Here is a 21,686-nt window from a genome sequence, read left to right as displayed (position 1 = left end):
TCCTAGTATCCTCCTCTTCTAGAGCAGATAATCCAGTAGTCCACTGGTCCAGTTTAGTGGGAGATAATTGGATCCCGTCCTGTCCAATGAGCTCTCTGCAGTAGGCCTGTCGTGTCTTGGTTTGCTGTTGTTGATCCCTCCATTTGGCCCGCATGGATTAATGGATTCATTCAGATATTCTAACAGTTGTAATCCTTTTGTAAAAAAACGTATTCAATATTTGACATAAAGGCAGTGGCTGCAGTAGACTGTAATTCAGTGCAGCTAAAAGACTTTTTTGGTAAAGTTTCCTTTTTTTTTTTTGGCGGTTGTGTGTGAGTACAGTAGAGAACCAAACAGGAAATCTGAGCACAGACAGACAGTGAGATAACATACCAACCGGGGATGTTGTGGTTGCATGGTATGCATCTTAGGCAAATTGGCCACCATGATGCCCTGTTAAGACTTTAGTTTGAAATAAGAGCTGCTGGTGCACCAGTTAGACACACCATCAAGTTTTTGTCACTTTCTTTTGGGTTTGTTGTATATAATTTAGGGACAAGTAGGAAATATCTAAAGGTCAAATCAATGAGGAAGGTAAAAAGATGAAAGGACTGCTTCAGAAATGTTTTAAGTTTGTCAGGTGCCCAAAATGAATATTGAAATTTCTTCTTGTCATAATCACTCCTTCTGTTCATACTGACCATTAGAAGATCCCTTCATAATGTACTTGAAATGTAAGTGATGGGGCAAAAATCCACAAGCCTCCTTCTGAGCAAAAATGTATTTAAAAGTTTAATCTGAAGCTAATATGAAGCTTCAGAGTATAAATGAGTCAAATCAAGTAGATATCTTTCAACGTTGCAGTTCTTTTTAGTGCCAAAGTCCCTCTTTTTGTTACTATACTACCACTCAACAGGGAAACACTGTCTGAGGAAACACAAAGAGGGAATTAGATGCTATAAAAGACTGTAAATGTGTCAGATATCCACTTGATATGACTAACTCAGACTGCTGAAGACTCATAAGCTTCACATCAACCTTTAAATGACTGTGTGGACACACTGTGGATTTTGGCCTCCATCACTTACATTGAAAGCACATTGGGAAGGGATCTTTTAATAGCCAGTATGAACAAGGGGAATGATTACAGCGAGGAAAAACTATTTGACTGGTCATATGGACACTTGACTTGTTTTATGACACACTTGTTAAAATTGTGAACCTATCCTGTAACTCTATCACAAGTTTATGATGCACTGTGGAGTTTTCTTATGAAACCTGCATCGTTTATATCCATGTTATGTTGACTAGCGTTTTTTTTTTCCATGTTGCCTTTTGTATTTGTTGACCAACTGTCCATCAGTGAAACAGCATGAAACTGTCAGCAGCAAAGTGTGTTGTCACCTTCATGATCCTGCACACGTCAGAGCATCATTGTTGTTGTGTTAGACTGATGGTTAGACAGACAACGGTGCCCGGTCATAAGAACATTGCTCTATTGTGCTTCTAGTGGTCAAAAACCTCACAGGACACCTTTAACTCCTGGAATACGTTAAATAATCCCAGGGAAGAGATTATTTTAGCCATGCTAACAGAGTGGTTCTAGGGATGGTGGTCGGTCGTTCTACCACTTTCCAGACTGAAATATAAATGGATGCCATGAAATCTTCTACAGACTTTCACAGTCCCCGGGCGGTCAATCCCTCTGACTTTAGCGATCCCTTAACTTCTCATCTAGCGCCATCATCAGGTCAAATTTGGTCAATACTTTGGTTTATGACCAAATACCTGGAAAAACTAATAATATTCACATCAGATTCAGCTGCACTTTGTGTTTGGAGCTAATTAACAAATGTTACAAATGCTAACACGATCAGTTAAGATGGTGACTGTATTATCTGCTATACGTTAGCATATCAGCATGGTGCCATGCTGCCGTTAGCGTTAGCTCAAAGCCCCATAATGCCACTAACATAGCTGTAGACTTAAGTCTTACTCCCTTTTAAAATCCTTAGTTTAGAAAACATTATGAAGTATGCATTAGAGAGTAAACATGGTAGATAGGCAGATTAAGTGTAAGTGTGTGTGTGTGTGTGTGCTGAAGAGGGGGAGAATGTTTGAATGCAGATGAAGAACTGTGGTAGAGTCAGAAAGAGCCAAGTAAGAAATGGTGAATCAAGGACTGTAGATGAGTGTTGGAGAGAGAGAGAATGATGATGACTCTCTTTATTTTCCTCCGTATTTTCCATCCTCAGAGGCTTGTGTTCCTCGCCATGCATATGTTAGCTCCGAGCCTAAGTGCATCCTTTCATCATGTTTTCCAGCATTTCCAGTATTCACTCTATTTCCTCTCTTATTTTCTCTGAGGCCTGAGGGAGGCCAAGCTCAGCACACTTCATAGCCAAACAAACAAACAAAAAAGCTGCTTTCCATTCTCTGAAATGTTTTGTCTGTTGTTCCCTCCCACTTTTCCCTCCATACTTTCATTTTTATCTCCTTCCCTCTTTCCTCCTGGTTGACTTCATTTTCAGCAGGCATCCTTCGTTCACTCACTCCTTCCCTCCTTTTGTTTTATCCTCCCATTTTATCTCTCAATGTATCTGATGGTCTTTTACGGGTTTTATATTTTTCACCATTTTGCGTTTTTTTTTGTTATTCCCACGGGTATCTGTGTCTCTATATTAACTTCTTCTAGTCCTCCTAACCAATCTTTTATCTCTTTACTTCAGTTTTGTTTCACTCTTTCTGTCCATCTCTCAGGTGGTGACACTTCCTCTTCCACTACTGGCAGTGCCTCTCCGGTGCCCAACAGCTACGATTCCCTGGAAGGGGGCAGTTATCCGGGTACATCTCCATCTGAAACATACTGTCCATCCAAATTATAGACACACTCACAAATATCACATTTTAAAACCTTGTCTATTCTTTTAATTTTGTTATCATGTTAACACAATAAAAACCACTTGTGTTCTCCATATATACATCATATTACTTGAATACTGAACTCTCTCTCTCTTGCTCAGATTCAATGCCACCTTCCAACAATATGAGCAACCAGGCCACGCCCTACGGTAGCTATGGTTACCCCAGCATGCAGCCAGCCTATCGGCAGGGACTCGCCTCCCACACGGACGCCTCCCCCTCCCGCGATCTGTACGGCCAGTCAGGCTACCAGCAGTACTCCCAGGTTAGTTCACAGCTTGAATTAAACAGTGTTGTTTGATGTTTCATCTTGTGGATTCGCTTATTTAACCGGGAGTCTGAATCCAGACCTCTGAATCGCCACATCTTCATTTTGTCGGGTCAGCCAGAAGTCTCTCTTGTGAATGGCTGTTTGTGCAGTTGGAGGAACAATGACACCAATCAGAGCCTTTGAGCGCTGGACTTAACATTATGAGGTTGTGTCAGAGTCTGAGAGATGAGGGTCATCTTAAGCATCACTGTCAACAGTTTAATTAGTGACCATAATAGATTCTGGAGCTGAAACTGTTAGTCGATTAATCAGTTGGTCGATATACAGAAAATTATTCAGCAACAATTTTGGTAAGTGAATTGATTTACATTTTTAAGCAGAAATACTTAATTTTAACTGTTTTTTTAGACTTCTATGATAGTAAATTGAATATGTTTGGGTTTCAGACTGTTGATCTCTGGGAAATTGTGAAGTGAATTTTTCACTGTTTTCTGACAATTTTACCAATGCATGAATCGAGAAAGGAATCTGCAGATAAATCGATAATTGACAATGAAATTCCTCCTAATAAATACACACTAAACATTTTGATCTCATTATTTTTAAAGTCATACCACCAATCAGGCCTTTGTTTCCAATCATTCAGTCTGCAGTGTTACTGCAGTTTGTTTCAGCTCAGACAAATCTAACCTGTACTGATCACTTGTTGATAAAGTTGGTATATGAAGTTCTAAACTATCTAAACTGTCAAAAACTGTTGCAACACTGACCTTTTATTGCATTTTGGCAATAAATGCTTCGATATCCCACCCTCAGATATTCCCTCTAGTCATTCAGGACGACAAAGCTCATAATTTCTTGGTCTCTTTCTTCTCTTCAGCCGTTCCCGAACCTGTCCCAGCTGTCTGCAGCTCTGGGGGGGCTGAGTGGGGTACCAGAGCTGGAGGTGGAGGCCCTGAGGCCAATCAACCTACTGCAGGAGAGAAACCTGCTGCCTCCCAGGCCCCTGGAGGCTCCTGAACCCAATCTCAGCTCCGACCTGAAGAAGGTCAACTGCAGTCCGCAGTAAGAAGATAGTAGAGTTTTCTTTTTATTTTTAGCTTAGCCTACAGTCACTGTTCTCTCAGAACTGAGTATTTAATTTAACTCTTTTACCACCAAATAATGGGAGGTTATCTACCAAAGTAGCTAGTAAATAACATGAGATAGAAATAAAAATAGACATCATGAACTGTAACACACAACAAAATATAAAAAAAACGTGGGAACTTGAAGAAGGAAATGAATGTGGTCAGTATGAAAAAAAAAAAAAAGAATAACCAGCATGTTATAAACAGAAAAATAAAACCAATTCACTTTAGAATAATAAAGCAAATTCTCACACATGTTGCATCTCTCTGTTAGTCTTATCTGTGGATGTGTTATCTAACTCACTCCCCCATGTTTCTGTGCTGAACAGGACGTTCAGGTGTACCCTGACCAGCATCCCTCAAACTCAGGCTCTGCTCAACAAGGCCAGGCTCCCCCTGGGCCTCCTCCTCCACCCCTTCAGAGACCTACAGGTACGATCTGACCCCTAAAGCCCCTAAAAACTCAACACATCGTAGGGTTTCCCCCCAGGAAATCACCTGACTCATTAGATGATTTGCTGTGTGACGTCTTTTTGATAGTGATGACTGTTTTCTTGCCTCAAGTAGAGTTTGTGAGAACTGATTTACTAAGAATTTGTCTGGTTGAAAAAGCCTTAAAACCTTTACATTATTTTATCAAATCTTAGGATACTACTCCTGTTGTTGCTGTTACTTAAAGCAGTTGCATTAAGTTTTGCTAGTTATTCTGAGGATGTCACCAAAAATCAAGAAAGGAAAATCCTGCACAACTTTGGCAAAGACCGTCATTACTTCTGGCCAAACATACTGTAATAAAAGACACTCATGCAAGTGTTTTTATGTGTTGAACCGTTGCACTTCTTCTAATGAAACCACTGGGATTTACTCTTTAAAACACATCACTTCTCTGCAGAATTTTTTTTTTCCACCAAAGTTGGACACCTTTTACAGTTGATGAGGACAGAAAACACAAAGGTTGTGAGGAAATTAATCTAGGCTGATATGACACTAGTTAACAATGGAGAAACATTTGGTTATATTAAAAGTTGTAGCTTATTACTGAACGCTGGAGGAAGAGTATGGTATTATGTGAAGCATAGTAGTGTTTGTGTGCTAATTAGTCTGTTGTAGACAGTTTGCTTTGTGACGGCGGAACAAGCAGGAGGAGAATGATGATGAGGTGCAGGAAGATAGGTGAGTGTATTTATAGAGGTGTCAGTCGATGTGGCGTCAGAGGGTCTGAACTGATGAAGAACAGGGATGCATTGATATCAGGTCTGAAGCAGGGTAACAAGCAACGACGGCAGGTTGATAGACGTTGTTTGGCTCTTCCTGTTTTTATATTTTAAAGCCATTTGTAAGGGACTCTGAACAAAATATGATGGATATCAATTCAGTAAAACAAATTCACAGCCTTGGATCTGCCAAATGCATCCACAGACTTCTACTGTTGGCCGCTGACAGCCTTCAGTGCACTCATGGGACGTATTCAGATTACGCAACAGTTGTCGGTGCCCAGGTGCTACTGATTGTAGTAGATGATGACTGTGCTCCGTGGATAGAGGTTTCACAGTCACCATGTGGTTCACTCTACACCTTTTGCCAATTTTACACTACTAATAATTATTCTGTAGTGGTCCCAGTAATATCTGCTGGTAAAGTGTACTTCAAGTTCATTTTATTAATTTTATTCTGCACCAAAGTGCTTCACAAAGACAGACGTATGTATACAAGCATAAGGACATATATGTGCATAGCCGATGTTGTCTGTTATACACATAGTACTGAAGTAGCATAACACATGACATCATTAAACTATGTTTTGAGTAGAAATAAAAAGGTTATGTATGCAGTGTGCAAGAGCAATACTTTCCACTCGTAGCTTGGGATGTTTGATTTGAAAGAGAACTTATTTTTATTCTAATTGTTTTTATTATCTGTTAACTCCTTCTGCTCTTTCATCTGTTTCACTCTGTGTCTCTTGTTTTTCACTCTGCATTGAGTGTTTTGTCAGAGTGATGGTTATTCAGGGTGCTTTAGCTGTGTGCTCTCCATCACGCCTCTAAGCGCCTTTTTTCTGCCTCTTTCCCGGTCGATGATCACGGAGGCTGCGGTGGAAATCGTAGATGAAAGTTTTTACAGCATTCTGGGTGCAAATTCAGGAGGCTTATCTCCACGTGGTAACCGCAGTTATAGTCAAATCAAGCGCACCTGCAGAGCAGCAGCCCCACACTAAACTGATGTAACAGCTACATGAGTTGCATGTTTTGTGTTTTAATGCTGTTGTTCACCGTTTGTGATGTGAAAACGTCAGAGAAATGAAAAGCTTGTGTCCTGGTATTAGTTCTGCTGCCAGACGGTAGAGGAGGAGACGGTAGAGACGCTGGTTGGTCTGTTTAAACAGGGGTTAAGCCGACTTTACTGCATTTAACACCGGAGCTGAGAGTGTCAGAGCTTGGAGTAGGAATCACAGTCACTCTGCATCGTGCTGCTGTCCTCCACTTCCATCATCTCATGTTGATTAATTTTGAAAGAGAGTGATGGGAAGCTAGCCTTATGAGCATCTATGTGAAACCCACTTTGTTTTTCTTGGATCAGGGTGGTATCTGAACATCCACAGCAATGGAGACTGGTGACTGGTGTTTGGTAAATTTGTCCAAAACACACAGTGTGGCTATAAGATGTACCAAAGAATAAATAGCCTATAATTGAAGGAAAAAGTGGAGCAAGCGAACGTGATACACCATCTGAAGAAGTCCTTGAGAAGACATTTATAGAAACACAGAGAAGTAGGTCAAATAAAGACCATAGTGGCAAAGATTTGTTCAACCACATTCACTATGAAAGCGAAACAAAGCTCCCTTCACTCGTCTTCTGAGGCGTGAATGGAAGAATGTTTTGAAAAGGTCATGGTTGTTGAAAAGGACGTGGGAGACAAAAACTCAAAGAGAACAATATGATGTAAAATGTTTTTCTCACAAGGCACGTTTTGTACTTGTTATCAGTTGATGCCCAGTTTGTCTCTGACCCTTCTCTCTCCCTCTCTGCAGCAGTTACCGGTGATCACATCGAACACAATAGTGCGCTGTCGCTCCTGTCGCACCTACATCAACCCATTTGTGACCTTCCTGGACCAGCGCAGGTGGAAGTGCAACCTCTGTTACCGGGTCAACGATGGTACGTGTCCATTTAGATGTAATTCTTGGACAGAGAGGAATATTCTTGACTTTCTTCTTCTGTCTTGTTATGTCTTTAAAGTCCTTTATTTACTGTTGTTCTTTCATTTTTGTTTCAAGAAATTTTGCAGATGTTACACGTACTGTTTTTTTCTGTCTCATTCAGTACCAGATGAGTTTATGTACAACCCGGTCACCAGGTCATACGGCGAGCCCCACAAGAGACCGGAGGTTCAAAACTCCACTGTGGAGTTCATCGCCTCCTCAGACTACATGGTGAGCTGTTTCTCCTGACCGTTAACTTTTGGCTCATCTTGTAGAAATGTGAACATTTTTATTAAAGTTTATTGTGCAGTTGTGAATAATCATGTAGTGCGATTGTCAGTCCACTAGATGGCAGTCTTGTCTTTGCACCACAACATGTAAATTTAACAGAGAAAAGAGAGTAGATGTGAAGGGACACTTAACCAAATTAAAAATAGGAAGTTAACCAAAACAGACTTTAGTCAGTTTGACATTTAATCAGTATCAACTGAATTACATCCTCACTAATCATGTGTGTTTGCTCTACTTATTGTGTGTTCAGTTGCGGCCCCCTCAGCCGGCAGTCTACTTGTTTGTGCTTGATGTGTCTCACAACGCTGTGGAAGGCGGCTACCTGAAGTACTTCTGCGAATCACTTCTGGATAACCTGGATAAGTGAGTGCTGTTGATTATCAGTAAACAATAAATACGTCTGGAGAACTCCTTCAGACTGTCTCCATAAAACAGATCAAGGAGGAGATGAAAAATAAGCAGTTGGTTAATAACAACTGTCACAACCATTTCTCCTGAATATATATTTTTTTATGGTGGTTTTGCTTCTAAATCCAGAGCTGATAAAAGCTTGTTATGTGCTACAGGTTGCCCGGGGATACGCGCACCAGGGTGGGTTTCCTCACCTTTGACAACACAATCCACTTCTACAACCTACAAGAGGGACTGTCCCAGCCGCAGATGCTGGTGGTGTCAGACATCGACGGTACGTCTACACACGGGACATTTAGATTTCATACTGTCAGGAAAGATTAAGTCACTTTTTTTTAACCCCCAAAAGTAGCAGCAGTGTCCAAAATGATCTTTTTGGGACGTTTGCCAAAGGAGGAGAGAATGTTCCAAACCAATAAGAGCCTTTTTTAAATGGCCAGTAAGCAATGACACTCATTTAACAAATTCCTATACATGTTGTCGCCTTAAATTGTCACTTGCAGACATTTACAGTCATATTTCACTGTGAATTGGTGTTTGGTGGATGGTAACTTCATATCTGTGGTAGGAGTTGTCCTGAAAATGGTTAAATACAATCACATCTCAGTTGTAGCACACAGCAGTGATGTTTTTCTTTAAGGGCACTCTGTAAAATGTCAGGAAGAATAAAAAAAACAAAAAAAATAATTGTGGTTTTGTAATTAGATCTTGGTCAAATTGATAAAATTACTTAAATTGACTATAAAGAAAGGATGGATGTTTTTATTGCTGAGAAAGGATAAATTGCTCTCCTGGAATTTTAAATCGCTGCCTGAAGTTTAAAATGAATTAAATTACATCCAGTCAAATGTTCTACTAGCCGGAGGTAGCAGTTATTACTTGGACTCATTTTTCCTATTATTAGATATTCTGAATGTCTTGTGGAAAAACCTTTCTGCTTGATTTTTTATGTTGTTTTTTTTCTCTTTTGTAGATGTCTTCATACCATCTCATGACAGTTTGATGGTGAACTTAAAGGAGAGCAGAGAGGTAGATAAAATAAATGTGTTGCATTTGTATCTATGTATGTACAAAGTTTGTTTCTCTACCATTTCTTTCTCTTTGTTCCTTTCTTATTATTCCCTTTTTTATCCTTCCTCCCCCCTGCTCTTATCCATCCTTTCTCCTTTCTGTCCTACATTTCCCATCTCAATATCTTTCATCCACTCGTCTTCTCTTCTCTTCCCGCCGCTTCCCTCGTGTTTCACGCACCTGTCTCTCCTCCCTCTCCACTCTTTATCACATTCTTCCTTCCTCTTCTTTATTTTTCCCCTTCCTCCTCCCTCGTCTAGCTGGTGCAGGACCTGCTGAACTCCCTTCCCGCCATGTTCAGCCAGAGCAGGGAGACCCACAGCGCCCTCGGCCCGGCGCTACAGGCCGCCTTCAAGCTCATGTCGCCCACCGGGGGGCGCATCACAGTGTTCCAGACCCAGCTGCCCACCCTGGGTGCTGGTCTGCTGCAGTCGAGGGAAGACCCCAGCCAGCGCTCCAGCACTAAGGTACGGACGAAGGGCTTTTTGGTGGGTACGGTCTATCAGCAGCTCTTCACTATAGTCTATATACACTATATTCAGTGTTCTGCTTCAAACAAACAGATGAAATAAACTGCATCATTTCCTGTCTGGCAGATGTAAGATAAACAAATGTCAGGAACTAAAGATGTGAAAGCTTTCATGAACTAGATGATATTTTTAGAGGTTGATTAATCTTCCATGACCACAACAGGAAGTCATTTTTTAAAAGCAAAAATGCTAAAAAAAAAAAGTCAACTGGATATTTTGTCTCCAGATGTGAATATTTGCAGATTTTTCTGAACTCCAGTATAATTGGGCTTCAGACTGTTGGCCAGACAAAACAAGCAATTTGAAAATATCAGCTTGCGCTCTGGGAAATTGTGATATTTTTCACAAATTTTTGGCATTTTAAAAACTAAACAATAATGATGTATCATTATTGTAATGAAATTCCTTCTGACACTGTGTTTATATAGATGAAACATCTCAAATTAAGACCAGCTGGTTAAACAAACCCAGACTCATAATTATTTTTTATGATTTTTTAGGTAAAATAATGAATAAATAGAGTTAAATAAGGCAGTAAAAGGTTATTGAAAGATTTTTTTTTTGTCCCTCCGTCGCCAAGCATGTAAATACATCTTTATATCAGTTTTGATAAGTGAATGTTGGAGAATCCAAAGGTGGAAGTAAAACTTTTAACTGCTTTTTTTTTTTTTTTCTTTTTCCATTTTACCGTTTTATTTCAAACTAAACCATATGACTGATGAAACACAGCAGAAGAAATGACTCTTCCACACCCCCCGCTGTGCTGGATCTCTTCTTTTTCCTCTTGGCATTGTCAATGCTGTTATATTTATATTTCTGCCACAACTCACTTTTATTACCAGCCACAACATCATAACTGGATTACACGTTTCACTTTAGAGACAGAACCTCTGCGCAGGATGCTGAGTTAAAAGTCTGCTTTTTGTCATTTCACGACTGTGATTTATTGATGTTCATCATCTGCCTTCTATTTTTTGATCTAAAAGGAACTGCCAAGAAATTACAGCGATGCTTTCCAAACGTCGTGAACTAAATGAACCATGAACAGATGTGCTGTCTTTTTTTTTTCTGACTATGAAAATGTGAAGAGGGAAAAATGATTTTCTGTTCTTCGGTTTCTGTTTCTTTCAGGACGATTGTGAGGCTGGAAAAAAGTAAATTAAGAAAATGTACTCTTCACAAATCCAGAACAGATCATACGTCATTTTTTCAATTTTTACACTCTGTATTTGTATGGATTAAAAAAAAATGAAATACTTTATGTTTATTACTTAACTTTAGAGATGCTGGTAGACAGATGGATGGATAGATACTGTGACCTTCAGACAGAGCCAGACTAGCTGTCTCTCCCTGTTTCCACTCTTTATGCTAAGCTAAGCTAAGCTAACTGGCTACTGGCAGTAGCTTCATATTCACAGATGATTTGAGAGTGGTATCAATATTCTCCTGACAAGAAAATAGATAGACATATATCCCAAAATGTTGCGCTTTTGCTTGAGTGTTTTTGTGACGCTCAGAACACATTAACAACAACGTGTCTGTGTATTTGCAGGGAGTGCAGCACCTCGGCCCCGCCACAGACTTCTATAAGAAATTCGCACTGGACTGCTCAGGACAACAGATTGGAGTGGATCTTTTCCTGCTCAGCTCCCAATACACTGACCTCGCCTCGCTAGGTAAGAACAACACTCTCACTCTCCGTCTTTATCGCTCCTGTTTAGCCACGTTCGGGCTGCAGGTCACACTGTTAGTCTGTTGTTTCAACACTTTGATTCAGAGTGAAATACAGTGTAAAACACTACTGGATACCGTTAAGTTTGGTATACATGAAATTATTGAAGTCCATGACTAGTTTTCTCAAATCTTATGACCGAATGATGCCAACATTATTCTAAGAATTGCCTGAGGAGTCCTGTCATCTTGTCCAAGTAGATGTTTGTTTTAAATCCTCTAAGAATAATAAACTGAAATGTAAATGTCTTTTCTCCTTCTCCTCCTTTTCTCCAGCATGTATTTCCAAATATTCAGCAGGCAGCATCTTTTACTACCCTTCCTTTCATTATATCCACAATCCGGCCCAGCTGGAGAAGTTCCAGAAGGATCTGGAGCGCTACCTCACCAGGAAGATCGGCTTCGAGGCGGTCATGAGGATACGATGCACTAAAGGTAACAGGTCACACACACACTCACACACACACACACACTTTCCAACTAAAAAAAGTGTTAACTCCTGTGTCCTTTAAGAACTCAGTTTAATCTCTGCGTGTCTCTGTTACTTTAACGTTATCTTCACTTGTCTGATGAACATATTTCAAACGTTACTCACGTCCCTGCTCTCGTCTTCTGCTTCCCTCTCAGGTTTATCCATCCATACATTCCACGGTAACTTCTTCGTGCGCTCCACTGACCTGCTGTCCCTGGCCAATGTGAATCCAGACTCCGCCTTCGCTGTCCAGATGTCGATCGAAGACTCTCTGGCAGACTCGTCTCTGGCCTGCTTCCAGGCCGCTCTGCTTTACACCTCCAGTAAAGGTGCTCGATCTCACACACACACTTAAAGAGTAACTCACACTGATTTGACACATCAGAGTCTGTTTACATGTGTTGGGGAGTAATTCTGCATATGTGAAGGAACTTTTATAAAACCTTTTGTGGCTCCAGAGGGAATCTGATAATCTGGAGATGTGGAGTTACATTAGCTCTCACTAGCATAACACAACCAAATCTCTCTTGAGTTGCATTGTGGGTAATGTAAGAAGAATGCTTGGAATAAAATAGCCGATATCTGAGGTTTTGCTGCGTCAATTTTGCAGCGCTTCATTGGTGGAGTATTTATTTAAGTTGTCATGATGGGAATGTGAGCTAAACGTGAGCCAGCAGTAGAATACTGTATTTGAAGGTTTGAACATGTGGAGCTGTGTTTCTGCGGAGCACAGTGTTTAGTTAACCACTTTGGATGAAAATAGATTTTTAAGAATGTCTGTATGCTCACACATGACCCACAGCTGGCTGAATTCTAACGCCGCTGTTTGCAAATACCTTTTATGGCTCATTTTAATCCGCTTAGATAACCCGTGGTAGGAATTTAGAGAGATAGAGAGTAGTTTCAGAGATAAATATTAGTTTTTGTGTTCTTTTTTATGTGTTCGTGTGTCTTCTGATCTTGTATCAAATCTCCAACAAACAGCCCCATCACTATCTCTTAATTGTCTTCTCATCTGTCCCTGTAGGAAAGAGACGTATCCGAGTCCACACTCTGTGTCTGCCGGTGGTCAACCAGCTGAGTGACGTGTACGCTGGGGCTGATGTCCAGGCCATCACTTGTCTGCTAGCCAACATGGGTCAGTCTCTCAGCATTCACTTTTCAAATATATTGTCCAGATATTCACTTTTTTGTCCACATGTGAAAGTTTAAGCTTCACTGTAGTCTTAACAAAGCACTACAGGAACATTTTAAATACTGCTTTTATATTTAGATTTAAACTTTTGAGGCTCAGATGCAACTGCTCAGATCTTTATAACTTTCACTCCAAAAAAAAAAAAACCCATCATGGCTACTCTGCTCAAGGAAAAAGGTTTTGTCTCCAACTCTGTTCAGAAAGCCATACGATGTGCCAACACCACCTCTTGCTCTGATCTCCTGTCCAGTGCACAAAAAAACAGAGAATCCAAGCCGGGCTCGTTTCTCTACTGAATATAATCATTGTGCTTCACAAATTAAAGACACATTGCAACAAGCAGAACAACCTTTGAGAGACTTCTGTAAATCCCCTTTTCTCGTTCAGGAGAGCACCTAAAACATGAAATATTAAAAACATTGTCATGTACAAAAATATGACTCAGAACAAGACCACATGTCTGACAACAACTGGCATGTATAGATGTGATAACTGTGCCTGCTGCGACAAAACAACAAATACTAAGTTGTTCAATCACCTCCACACCGGAAGGAAAAGTTCCTATCTGTGAATTTATAAAGTGTAAGTAGACTCATGTGATTTACATGTTATTATACCCCTGTGGTCTAATATACGTTGGACAAACAAAATGACCCCTTAAACAGTGAATATCGCAGCATAAAACTGCAGTCCATACAGGCAATATGGATCCTGCAATTACAAAACATGCTGAAGCAAATCACAGTTCATGCTCTTCATTAACATTCTGTGGTATGTGGAGTCAACAATGACTTCAGATTAAAATGCTTTTTAAATTAGGACTGTGTGGAATCTATATGTCCCTTTATTGCCATCTAGTGTATGGTCTTAATAGTGAATCAATGAAATTTCATATTGTATAAATGGGGATTTAAGTATATACATGTGATTGGTCCCTGTATCTAGAACCATGAGATAAGATAAGTGATTGGTTCCTAAATAATTGGGTCCAACTCTCAGCTGTGTATTAACTCTGCTCTTGTGTGTATATAATGACTTGAACCTGTATACTTCAAACGCTCTGAAGAGGCTCTGTGCTGAGATGTGCTTTTCACATTTTTTGAAAACTTTAAATACTCAGGGAGAATTAGTGGAGCAGCATAATATGATTGTGGTCTATATTTTTCCTCCTCAGGATATTTCATGTACTATATAACCTTTTCTGTGATGCATTAACAGGAACTATTTGCTGCTATTTGCTGTGTAACTCCTCTTCATCCCATCTTCTCTGTGTTCATAATCTAGCCATCGACAGGTCGATAACGTCCAGCCTGTCGGACGCCCGGGACGCCCTGATGAACGCCGTGGTGGACTTTGTGAGCGCCTACAAAAGCAACGTATCGAACCTGCAGCAGTCGGGCCTCGTCGTCCCCACCGTCATGCGTCTTTTCCCTCTCTACATCCTCGCTCTGCTCAAACAGGTGTGGCTGCTTGGCGGGCGTCGATGCATAAAGACACACAAACACACAACATGAAGGTTAATTACAGGTTTTAGACACAAACATTTAAAACCAGAGAACCAATAACCAGACAAACACATTCAATAATCCACCTGCACATCAATATTATACATCTGAAAATATGACCCTACACACACACACACCCTGGAAAACGCCCTTACCTGAACTCCTGAACTACCAAATGACCTCTACACACACACACACACACACACACACACACACACACACCTTCTTTCATGCACACCATTAAATGCTCAGGTTTGGAGTCATAAAGACTCCTTATACGGTCAGTGACTGTATTCACACACCCAGGACTTGTCCATTCATACACCCAGGGTGTGTCCACATTCAGACTCACTCTCACACCCTCAACATCGTCTGACAAACATACCTCCATAGGTGTGGCAGTATGGGTGTACACCAGGGCTGCAACTAGCAATAATGCTCATAATCGATTCATCAATTTAATGTTTAGTTCATGAAATGTCAGAAAACAGTGAAGAATGTTAAACTGTTATAATTCCCAGCAGCTCAAGGAGATGTATTAAAATGTCTCGTTTTGTCCGACCAACAGTCCAAAACTCAAAGATCTTCAGTTTACTTTCATATATGATGAAGAAAAAGCAGCAACTCTTCACATTTGAGAAGTTGTAAACAGTGAATTTTTGGCATATTTGCTTGAAAATTACTTTAACCAAATATCAAAATAGTTACATATTAATCAACTAATCATTGCAGCTCTAGCGTGCACCCTAATCCATATAAGAGTACAAACAAGTGCAAACAAGAAAATGGGAGTAATTACATATTTTTCTCTTTTATTCCTGGTGAACAAAAGTTGCGACTGAGTCATTAAAACCTCCTTCATCGCCCTCCAGCACAAGATTTTTTTATTTATTTTTTATTAATGTTTGTTACCTCTAACCATCAAATGAAACTTTGGTTTTTAGCAAATACTTCTTTAATCCTCAAGCAGAGACAGTAAATGAGACGTATCTACCACTCCTTTTTAAATATTGACAACTCTCAGTGGAGTATAAATGTGTGAACAAACAAATAAAAGGCCAAAAAAATCAAACACTGTAATAAAGACTTGTGTTTCCTTCCAGAAAGCGCTGCGGACAGGCACCAGCACGCGGCTGGACGAGCGGGTCTTTGCCATGTGCGAGTTCAAGACGCAGCCGCTGCAGCAGCTGATGCGAATGGTCCATCCTGACCTTTACCGTCTGGACAACATGTCTGACCAGGTAGCTACACGACCGAGATACTTGAGGGATGAGTCAGTTAAAGGTGCGGTGTGTAGAATTTAGTGGCATCCAGCTGAACAGACTCGGCAGAAATGGAATATAATAAAAATATGTTTTCATTAGTGTTTAATCATCTGAAAATAAGGATTGTTGTGATTTTACCTTAGAATGAGCCCTTTATATCTACATAAGGAGCAGGTCGTCTTACACAGAGCCGCCATGTTTCTACAGTAGCCCAGAGCGGACAAACCAAAAACCGGCTTCACCTTTTTTCTGCGAGTTTTGCAGCCACCGTAGTTTCTCCTACATGCTTAGAAATGGAGGGATATTCAGCTGGTTGCAATCTGCAACCGCAGCACTAGATGCCACTGAATCTTACACACATTGGGTCTTTAAAGTCAAACAGCAAATTCATTGCACTGGTCGTGTGTCACCTGCAGGGGGCGCTCCATCTGAACGACACACTGGTCCCCCAACCTCATCTCCTCCACCTGTCTGCAGAGAGGCTGAGCAGAGATGGAGCTTTCCTCATGGACTGTGGCAACGTAAGCTCTCAGTGTTATTATTTATTCATAAAGCACCTGTGAGGAAACCTGTGAAACACCAAACATCCCTGCAGAGTGTCAGAGGTTTTAAACATGATGCTGAACTCTTATTGTAAGTTGTTTAGTCATTTCAGGTTAATTGAAGGTAAATGCAATGTTGTTTTAGTCTGTAGGGAGGATGAGCAATGGTTCAAGCAAAGATAAACTGAGCCTCTGTGTGGGCATTTCCATCCCGACAAAGATAAAATACAGTGGAAACTGAAACAACATTTGTCTGTGAAGAAGATTTGTTGATTTTACACTAATATTCACTGGTACTGAAGTTTGTCTCCGTTTCTGCTCCTCCAGGTGTTTTACCTGTGGATCGGTAAATGCTGCAACGAGACATTCATCCGAGACATCCTGGGTTGCCCCAACTACGCTTCAATACCCCCCAACATGGTCAGCGAGACAAACTCGAACACACAAGACCTCGTACAAAACGAGACGTCGCTCTTTTGCATGTTAGATTAATTTTCAACAGGGAGGAAATTTCACTCACAGCCAACATATCAGGAAATTACATGTAATAGCTGAGATTACAGAGAACAGCTGTGATAAGGGAAATGGCGCAATTGTTTTACATGTTGAACCGACACACACACACACACACATACACACACACACACCACCGCCCCTGCTGCAGTGTGAATGATGCAATGCAGTATTGTACATGTTTCCCTTGAAAATAAGTCAGTTTTGCTTCACAAAGAAGTTCTGCATTTCTCTAAGCATTGTGTAAAAAAAAAAAAAAAAAAAAAAAAACCCCACACAGCAGAACAGATTTGCTGGTGTTGCTTTTCTGCTTTTTAACAAACCGTGCAGCTACCTAGAAAGCTCTGTCATTACCACACACTGCGGGCAAACAGCAGCTGTCAGCACTTGTTTATACTGTTTATCTCATTTTTTCTAGAAAGGGGGTCAACGTGTCCCAGAGCCACCTACAAAACCCCTACATTCCTAACCACAGGCATATTTCTCCGGACCACATTGTGTGGCTGAGATGACTCTGAATCCACAGTTTCCTATCCGAACACACACACACACACACACATAGCAGTGAAAACAATGTTGTTGATATTTTGCTTCTCCTCTCCCTCTCTATGAATCCCAGAGTCACATTCCTGAGCTGGAGACTCTGCTGTCCGAGAGGGTGCGAGCGTTCCTCGACTGGCTGCAGGACAACAGAGCGTTCAGCTCCACTATACACGTCATCAAGTAAGCACCGGCCACACATCTGGGGGTAGCTAGCGTCTGACGTCGACTAACACTTGTCCGCCAGGGTGTGACAGTACGCGTCTTCTTACATCCAGCTCGGATGCTGGGAAGTCAGACTGCAGCTCCTCTAGTGAGGCGTTGACCTGCAGGCGGAGAGGAGGGTTTATATAACTCCTGATCAGTTTCAGCAAACCGCCGTCTTTAAGATCCGTTAACGCTTGAATGAAATTTATAGTTCAGAAAGTTTAAGAGTGTCATATAGAGAGTGTGACGTCTTTTTATGTTTGCTGGTTTTTATAACGGCAAAGCAAAATGAGTTTCACTTCCTCTGTTCTCACCAACTGTGCCAGTAACGAGGAGGGTCGAGGGTTCAGTCAATATTCTGATAATATATTTGAGATAAAGTTCATCAGAAAGAAGTCACAGGAAACAAGGACTGTTTTTTTTTTGGTATGACTGTATATTCAAAGCCTTCACTTCTCTTGCTGCTGCGCTCCTTGTATGGAATCAATAAAGTTTATCTTTCAAATAGAGAGGGGAGATATGAAAGAGGGGAGATATGAAAGAGGGAGTGTTATTGTTGCTTTTTGTTCGTACCTGATGAAGAGCCAATGAGGGATTGAAAAGTTTAAATTTAATAAAGACAAATATTTTTACAGTGTTGCAATTTCTTTGGTAGGTTGATAGTTGAGTGAAACTTTTACACAACGCCCAGTTGATTCTTCACCCAACCCAAAATGAATATAAACCAGAGGAGTTAAAAAAATGGCAGTCAGAGGTCAAAGGTCATGGTCAGCCTGTAGTGATGTCTTTGATGTCAGGTGCTGAAATGATAAGTGAATAAATAAGATTGTTTAAAGGACGAGTTCTGTCTTAAAACTACAGTCAGGAGCCCAAATGAACATTGAAACATGTTTTTCTTGCTGTAAACATTCTTCCTGTTCATACTGACCAGTAGAAGATCCTTCATGATGCACTTATAATGGAAGTGATGGGGGGGGGAAATCCACAGTCCTCCGTCTGAAGCTAATATGAAGCTTCAGCGTCCAAATGATTCAAATCCAGTAGATGTCTTTCAACGTTACAGTCTTTTTAGTGCCAAAATCCCTCTTTTTGTTACTATACTTCCACCGCAGCTCAACAGGGAAACACAAAGAGGGAATTTGATGCTATAAAAGACTGTAAATGTGTCAGATATCCTCTTGTTATGACTAACTCAGACTGCTGAAGACTCATATAAGCTTCACATCAACTTTTAAATGACTGTGTGGACACACTGTGGTTTTTGGCCTCCATCATTTCCATCGAAAGCACATTTGAAGGATCTTTTAATATCCAGTATGAACAGGAGGAATGATTACAGCGAGGAAAAACCTCTTTCACTGTTCATATTGAAACTTGACTGTTGTTTTAAGACAGACTTGAAAAATTGTGAACGTGTCCTTAAAGTCACTTATCAAGAAAAAATGTAAAACATCCTCTGATTCCAGCTTCTCATATGTGTGGATTTGCAGGTTTTGGGGTCATTATTTAATCGAAGTCATACTTCAGTGTCCAGTTCATATCAATAAGAAGTTGCTCATCACAAGGGTGTCAACTGTGCCCAGAGATTATTTGTCGAAGAGAAAAAACTGACGGCGCCATAGTTGTGGTCGGCCTTCTGAAAAACCTACTCACAATTCCAGTGAACTCCCAGTTTCACATTAAAGTGAACCCCCTCCTCCCAGCAGAGATTGGTCTGAGGTTGACAATTCCAGCGAAATCCTCCCAGTTTCACTTTAAAGTGAAACCCTCCTCCAAGCAGAGATCAATCTGAGGTCGACAAAGTTGTTTGCGGTGTAAACACACAGCGAGCTGATTGACAGCGGACGCGAAGGCTTCCACAGGGAGCGCATTGTTTCTGCTTCCTCTCTCTCTCTCTCTCTCTCTCGCTCTCTCCTTCCTGTGGTACGGCATTGTTGCTCAACCACATGTTTACACTCCGCATCAGGACAGCTGATGTCAGTATAAATGGACTGAGTGGTAGCTGAACGGATAATTGCATAATTTTCTGACAATCGAGCAGTAAGTCATTATGAGGTGGATTTCTTGAGAAAGGCATCCAGGAATGCTGCGCGGGAATGTCGGACTCCGAGACAATTACTGTATGAAGAATGGGGTTTGACTTCCTGTAGGTCGCTTTCCTCTGACGCTCTGTCTTTGTTTTGTGTTTTCTCGTCACACAGGGACGACGCCTCGGCTAAAGCTACCTTCTTCCAGCACCTGGTGGAGGATCGGTCCGACTCGGCTTCTCCTTACTACGAATTCCTGCAGCACATTCAGCAGCAAATGTCAAAGTAGGCTCCCATCATGCAGAGGAAAAACTTTGGACGCTACGACGATCCTCGAACCGGAGCGGAGGATTCACCGCCTCCATAGAATGAAAACGTTAGCGTTAGCAAAAAACGACGGGACACCCGATCGCTCACTCCAGACCAGTTCTAGCGATGTGGGCCGCCTCCCCTTCCTCCCAACAGTCTTACTAAACAAACTCCGCTCTCCAAACTCATCGGTCTGCCATGATTCGACCATCAGAAGGGGAAGGGGTGGGGGTGATAGAAAGGGAGGGGATAGATGTAGAAAAGAATTACGATTTAATGAAGGAACGGGGATTTGTGAAAAATGAATTATTGAAGACGCTCCTCCAGCCAGCTCGGCGGCTAACCACCCCCCCTCCCCCTCGTAGCTTCTCGTCGAATCGCTCATGAGAAAAAGAAGGGGAAGTCGAGCGGAGAGGACGCCACTTCCACGTGTTTTAGTTCAGTTTGTTTTTTTTTCGTGAGCCTCACATGTAGCTAGTGCTGTCTTTTTATTTTAATTTTATAATTTATTCCCTTCCTCACTTCCCTCAGTTTTATTTGAAGACTGTTTTGAATACACTGGAGAACAGAAAGAAGCACCCCCCCCCCCCCCTTTTGTTGTTTTTTTTCTTTTTTGGCATGCGCTCTGAAATACGAAACGCATGTCACCGTTTTGTTTGCTGCTAGTCCGAGGATAGACGACAAACCGTCTGCGGAACGGGAAGCGAGTTCAGCAGCGGGTCGGACATTGAAAACCCCCCCCACCACCACCACCACCACCACCTCATCGGGCCCCCCCTCTTCTCTCCTCTACTGTGTGAACTCCCGATTTGTCAAGATCAATACTCAAAGAGCCCCCCCCCCCCTCTGTCAACAATCTTCTTCTCGTTTGTTTTATTTTTTCCAGGCGCTAACTCAAGTTGCTATCCACTTTTTAACTATTGAAAAGAATCTTTTATGTGCGATAATTTATGAACCAGCTTATTAAATAAAAAACAAAAACAGGACTCTGCTTGTTTCATGTGATGGTGGCGGTTGATTTACAGAAAATATGTTTGGATCCAGTTTTTATTATACTGCAACAGTTTGTTCATTACTGGTCTGAAACTCATTACTGTCACTCCCAGTGTTCCCACAGTTTCCAGGCCGCTCCTTCAACTATTCTCAGATAATCATGTGGCCTTTTCAGGACCTTGACTAACTCGTGTTTTGACACATACGTATCATCCTTCACTCCCACCACCTCACATCTCAGTGATCTTATGATTTCTACACACATTCAGAGAACTTTTGACCTTTTAAAAAAAAAAAAAAAAAAAACAGGTTTCACTTTTGGATGGAAAATGAGCATTTCTGTATTTCTCAACAAACATTCACATCGTGATCACAGATCGTCTCTTTAACGTTATTGGTCAGTGTTGGTTTGGATCCACCCAACACAGTGCAGAAAGCAATAAAACATTACTTTAATATACACTTAAGTCCCATTAAAGATCTGATTAGTGGTGTTATAATGTGATTTCCCTGTAATGTTTATTAGCTGACCTGGCTATCATCCCACACAGCATTACAACACACCAGTATTTTATAAAA

At 41.1% G+C, this 21,686-nt stretch overlaps 1 protein-coding gene across 2 annotated transcripts in view; it reads left to right on the top strand.

Moving 5' to 3' along the window:
- Positions 1-21,098, top strand: part of sec24b (SEC24 homolog B, COPII coat complex component) — a 28,814-nt gene extending 7,716 nt beyond the window's left edge. For both annotated transcript variants that reach the window (XM_042418885.1, XM_042418886.1), the window contains 20 exons: positions 2,743-2,826; positions 3,006-3,169; positions 4,056-4,240; positions 4,635-4,737; positions 7,335-7,461; positions 7,627-7,736; positions 8,047-8,159; positions 8,363-8,481; positions 9,181-9,236; positions 9,539-9,745; positions 11,361-11,484; positions 11,816-11,974; positions 12,167-12,340; positions 13,039-13,149; positions 14,491-14,666; positions 15,815-15,952; positions 16,393-16,497; positions 16,846-16,938; positions 17,651-17,754; positions 19,980-21,098. In XM_042418885.1, coding sequence (XP_042274819.1) covers positions 2,743-2,826; positions 3,006-3,169; positions 4,056-4,240; positions 4,635-4,737; positions 7,335-7,461; positions 7,627-7,736; positions 8,047-8,159; positions 8,363-8,481; positions 9,181-9,236; positions 9,539-9,745; positions 11,361-11,484; positions 11,816-11,974; positions 12,167-12,340; positions 13,039-13,149; positions 14,491-14,666; positions 15,815-15,952; positions 16,393-16,497; positions 16,846-16,938; positions 17,651-17,754; positions 19,980-20,094 — 2,567 coding nt within the window. In that variant the 3' untranslated portion in view covers positions 20,095-21,098. The remainder of the gene's footprint in view (positions 1-2,742; positions 2,827-3,005; positions 3,170-4,055; positions 4,241-4,634; positions 4,738-7,334; positions 7,462-7,626; positions 7,737-8,046; positions 8,160-8,362; positions 8,482-9,180; positions 9,237-9,538; positions 9,746-11,360; positions 11,485-11,815; positions 11,975-12,166; positions 12,341-13,038; positions 13,150-14,490; positions 14,667-15,814; positions 15,953-16,392; positions 16,498-16,845; positions 16,939-17,650; positions 17,755-19,979) is intronic.
- The last annotated feature ends 588 nt before the right edge of the window (positions 21,099-21,686 follow it).

This window comes from Thunnus maccoyii, chromosome 8 (assembly GCF_910596095.1).
Source record: "Thunnus maccoyii chromosome 8, fThuMac1.1, whole genome shotgun sequence".
Taxonomy (NCBI): Eukaryota; Metazoa; Chordata; class Actinopteri; order Scombriformes; family Scombridae; genus Thunnus; species Thunnus maccoyii.
The sequence above is the reverse complement of the archived record's forward strand: the minus strand, read 5'-3'. Positions and strand labels throughout refer to the sequence as shown.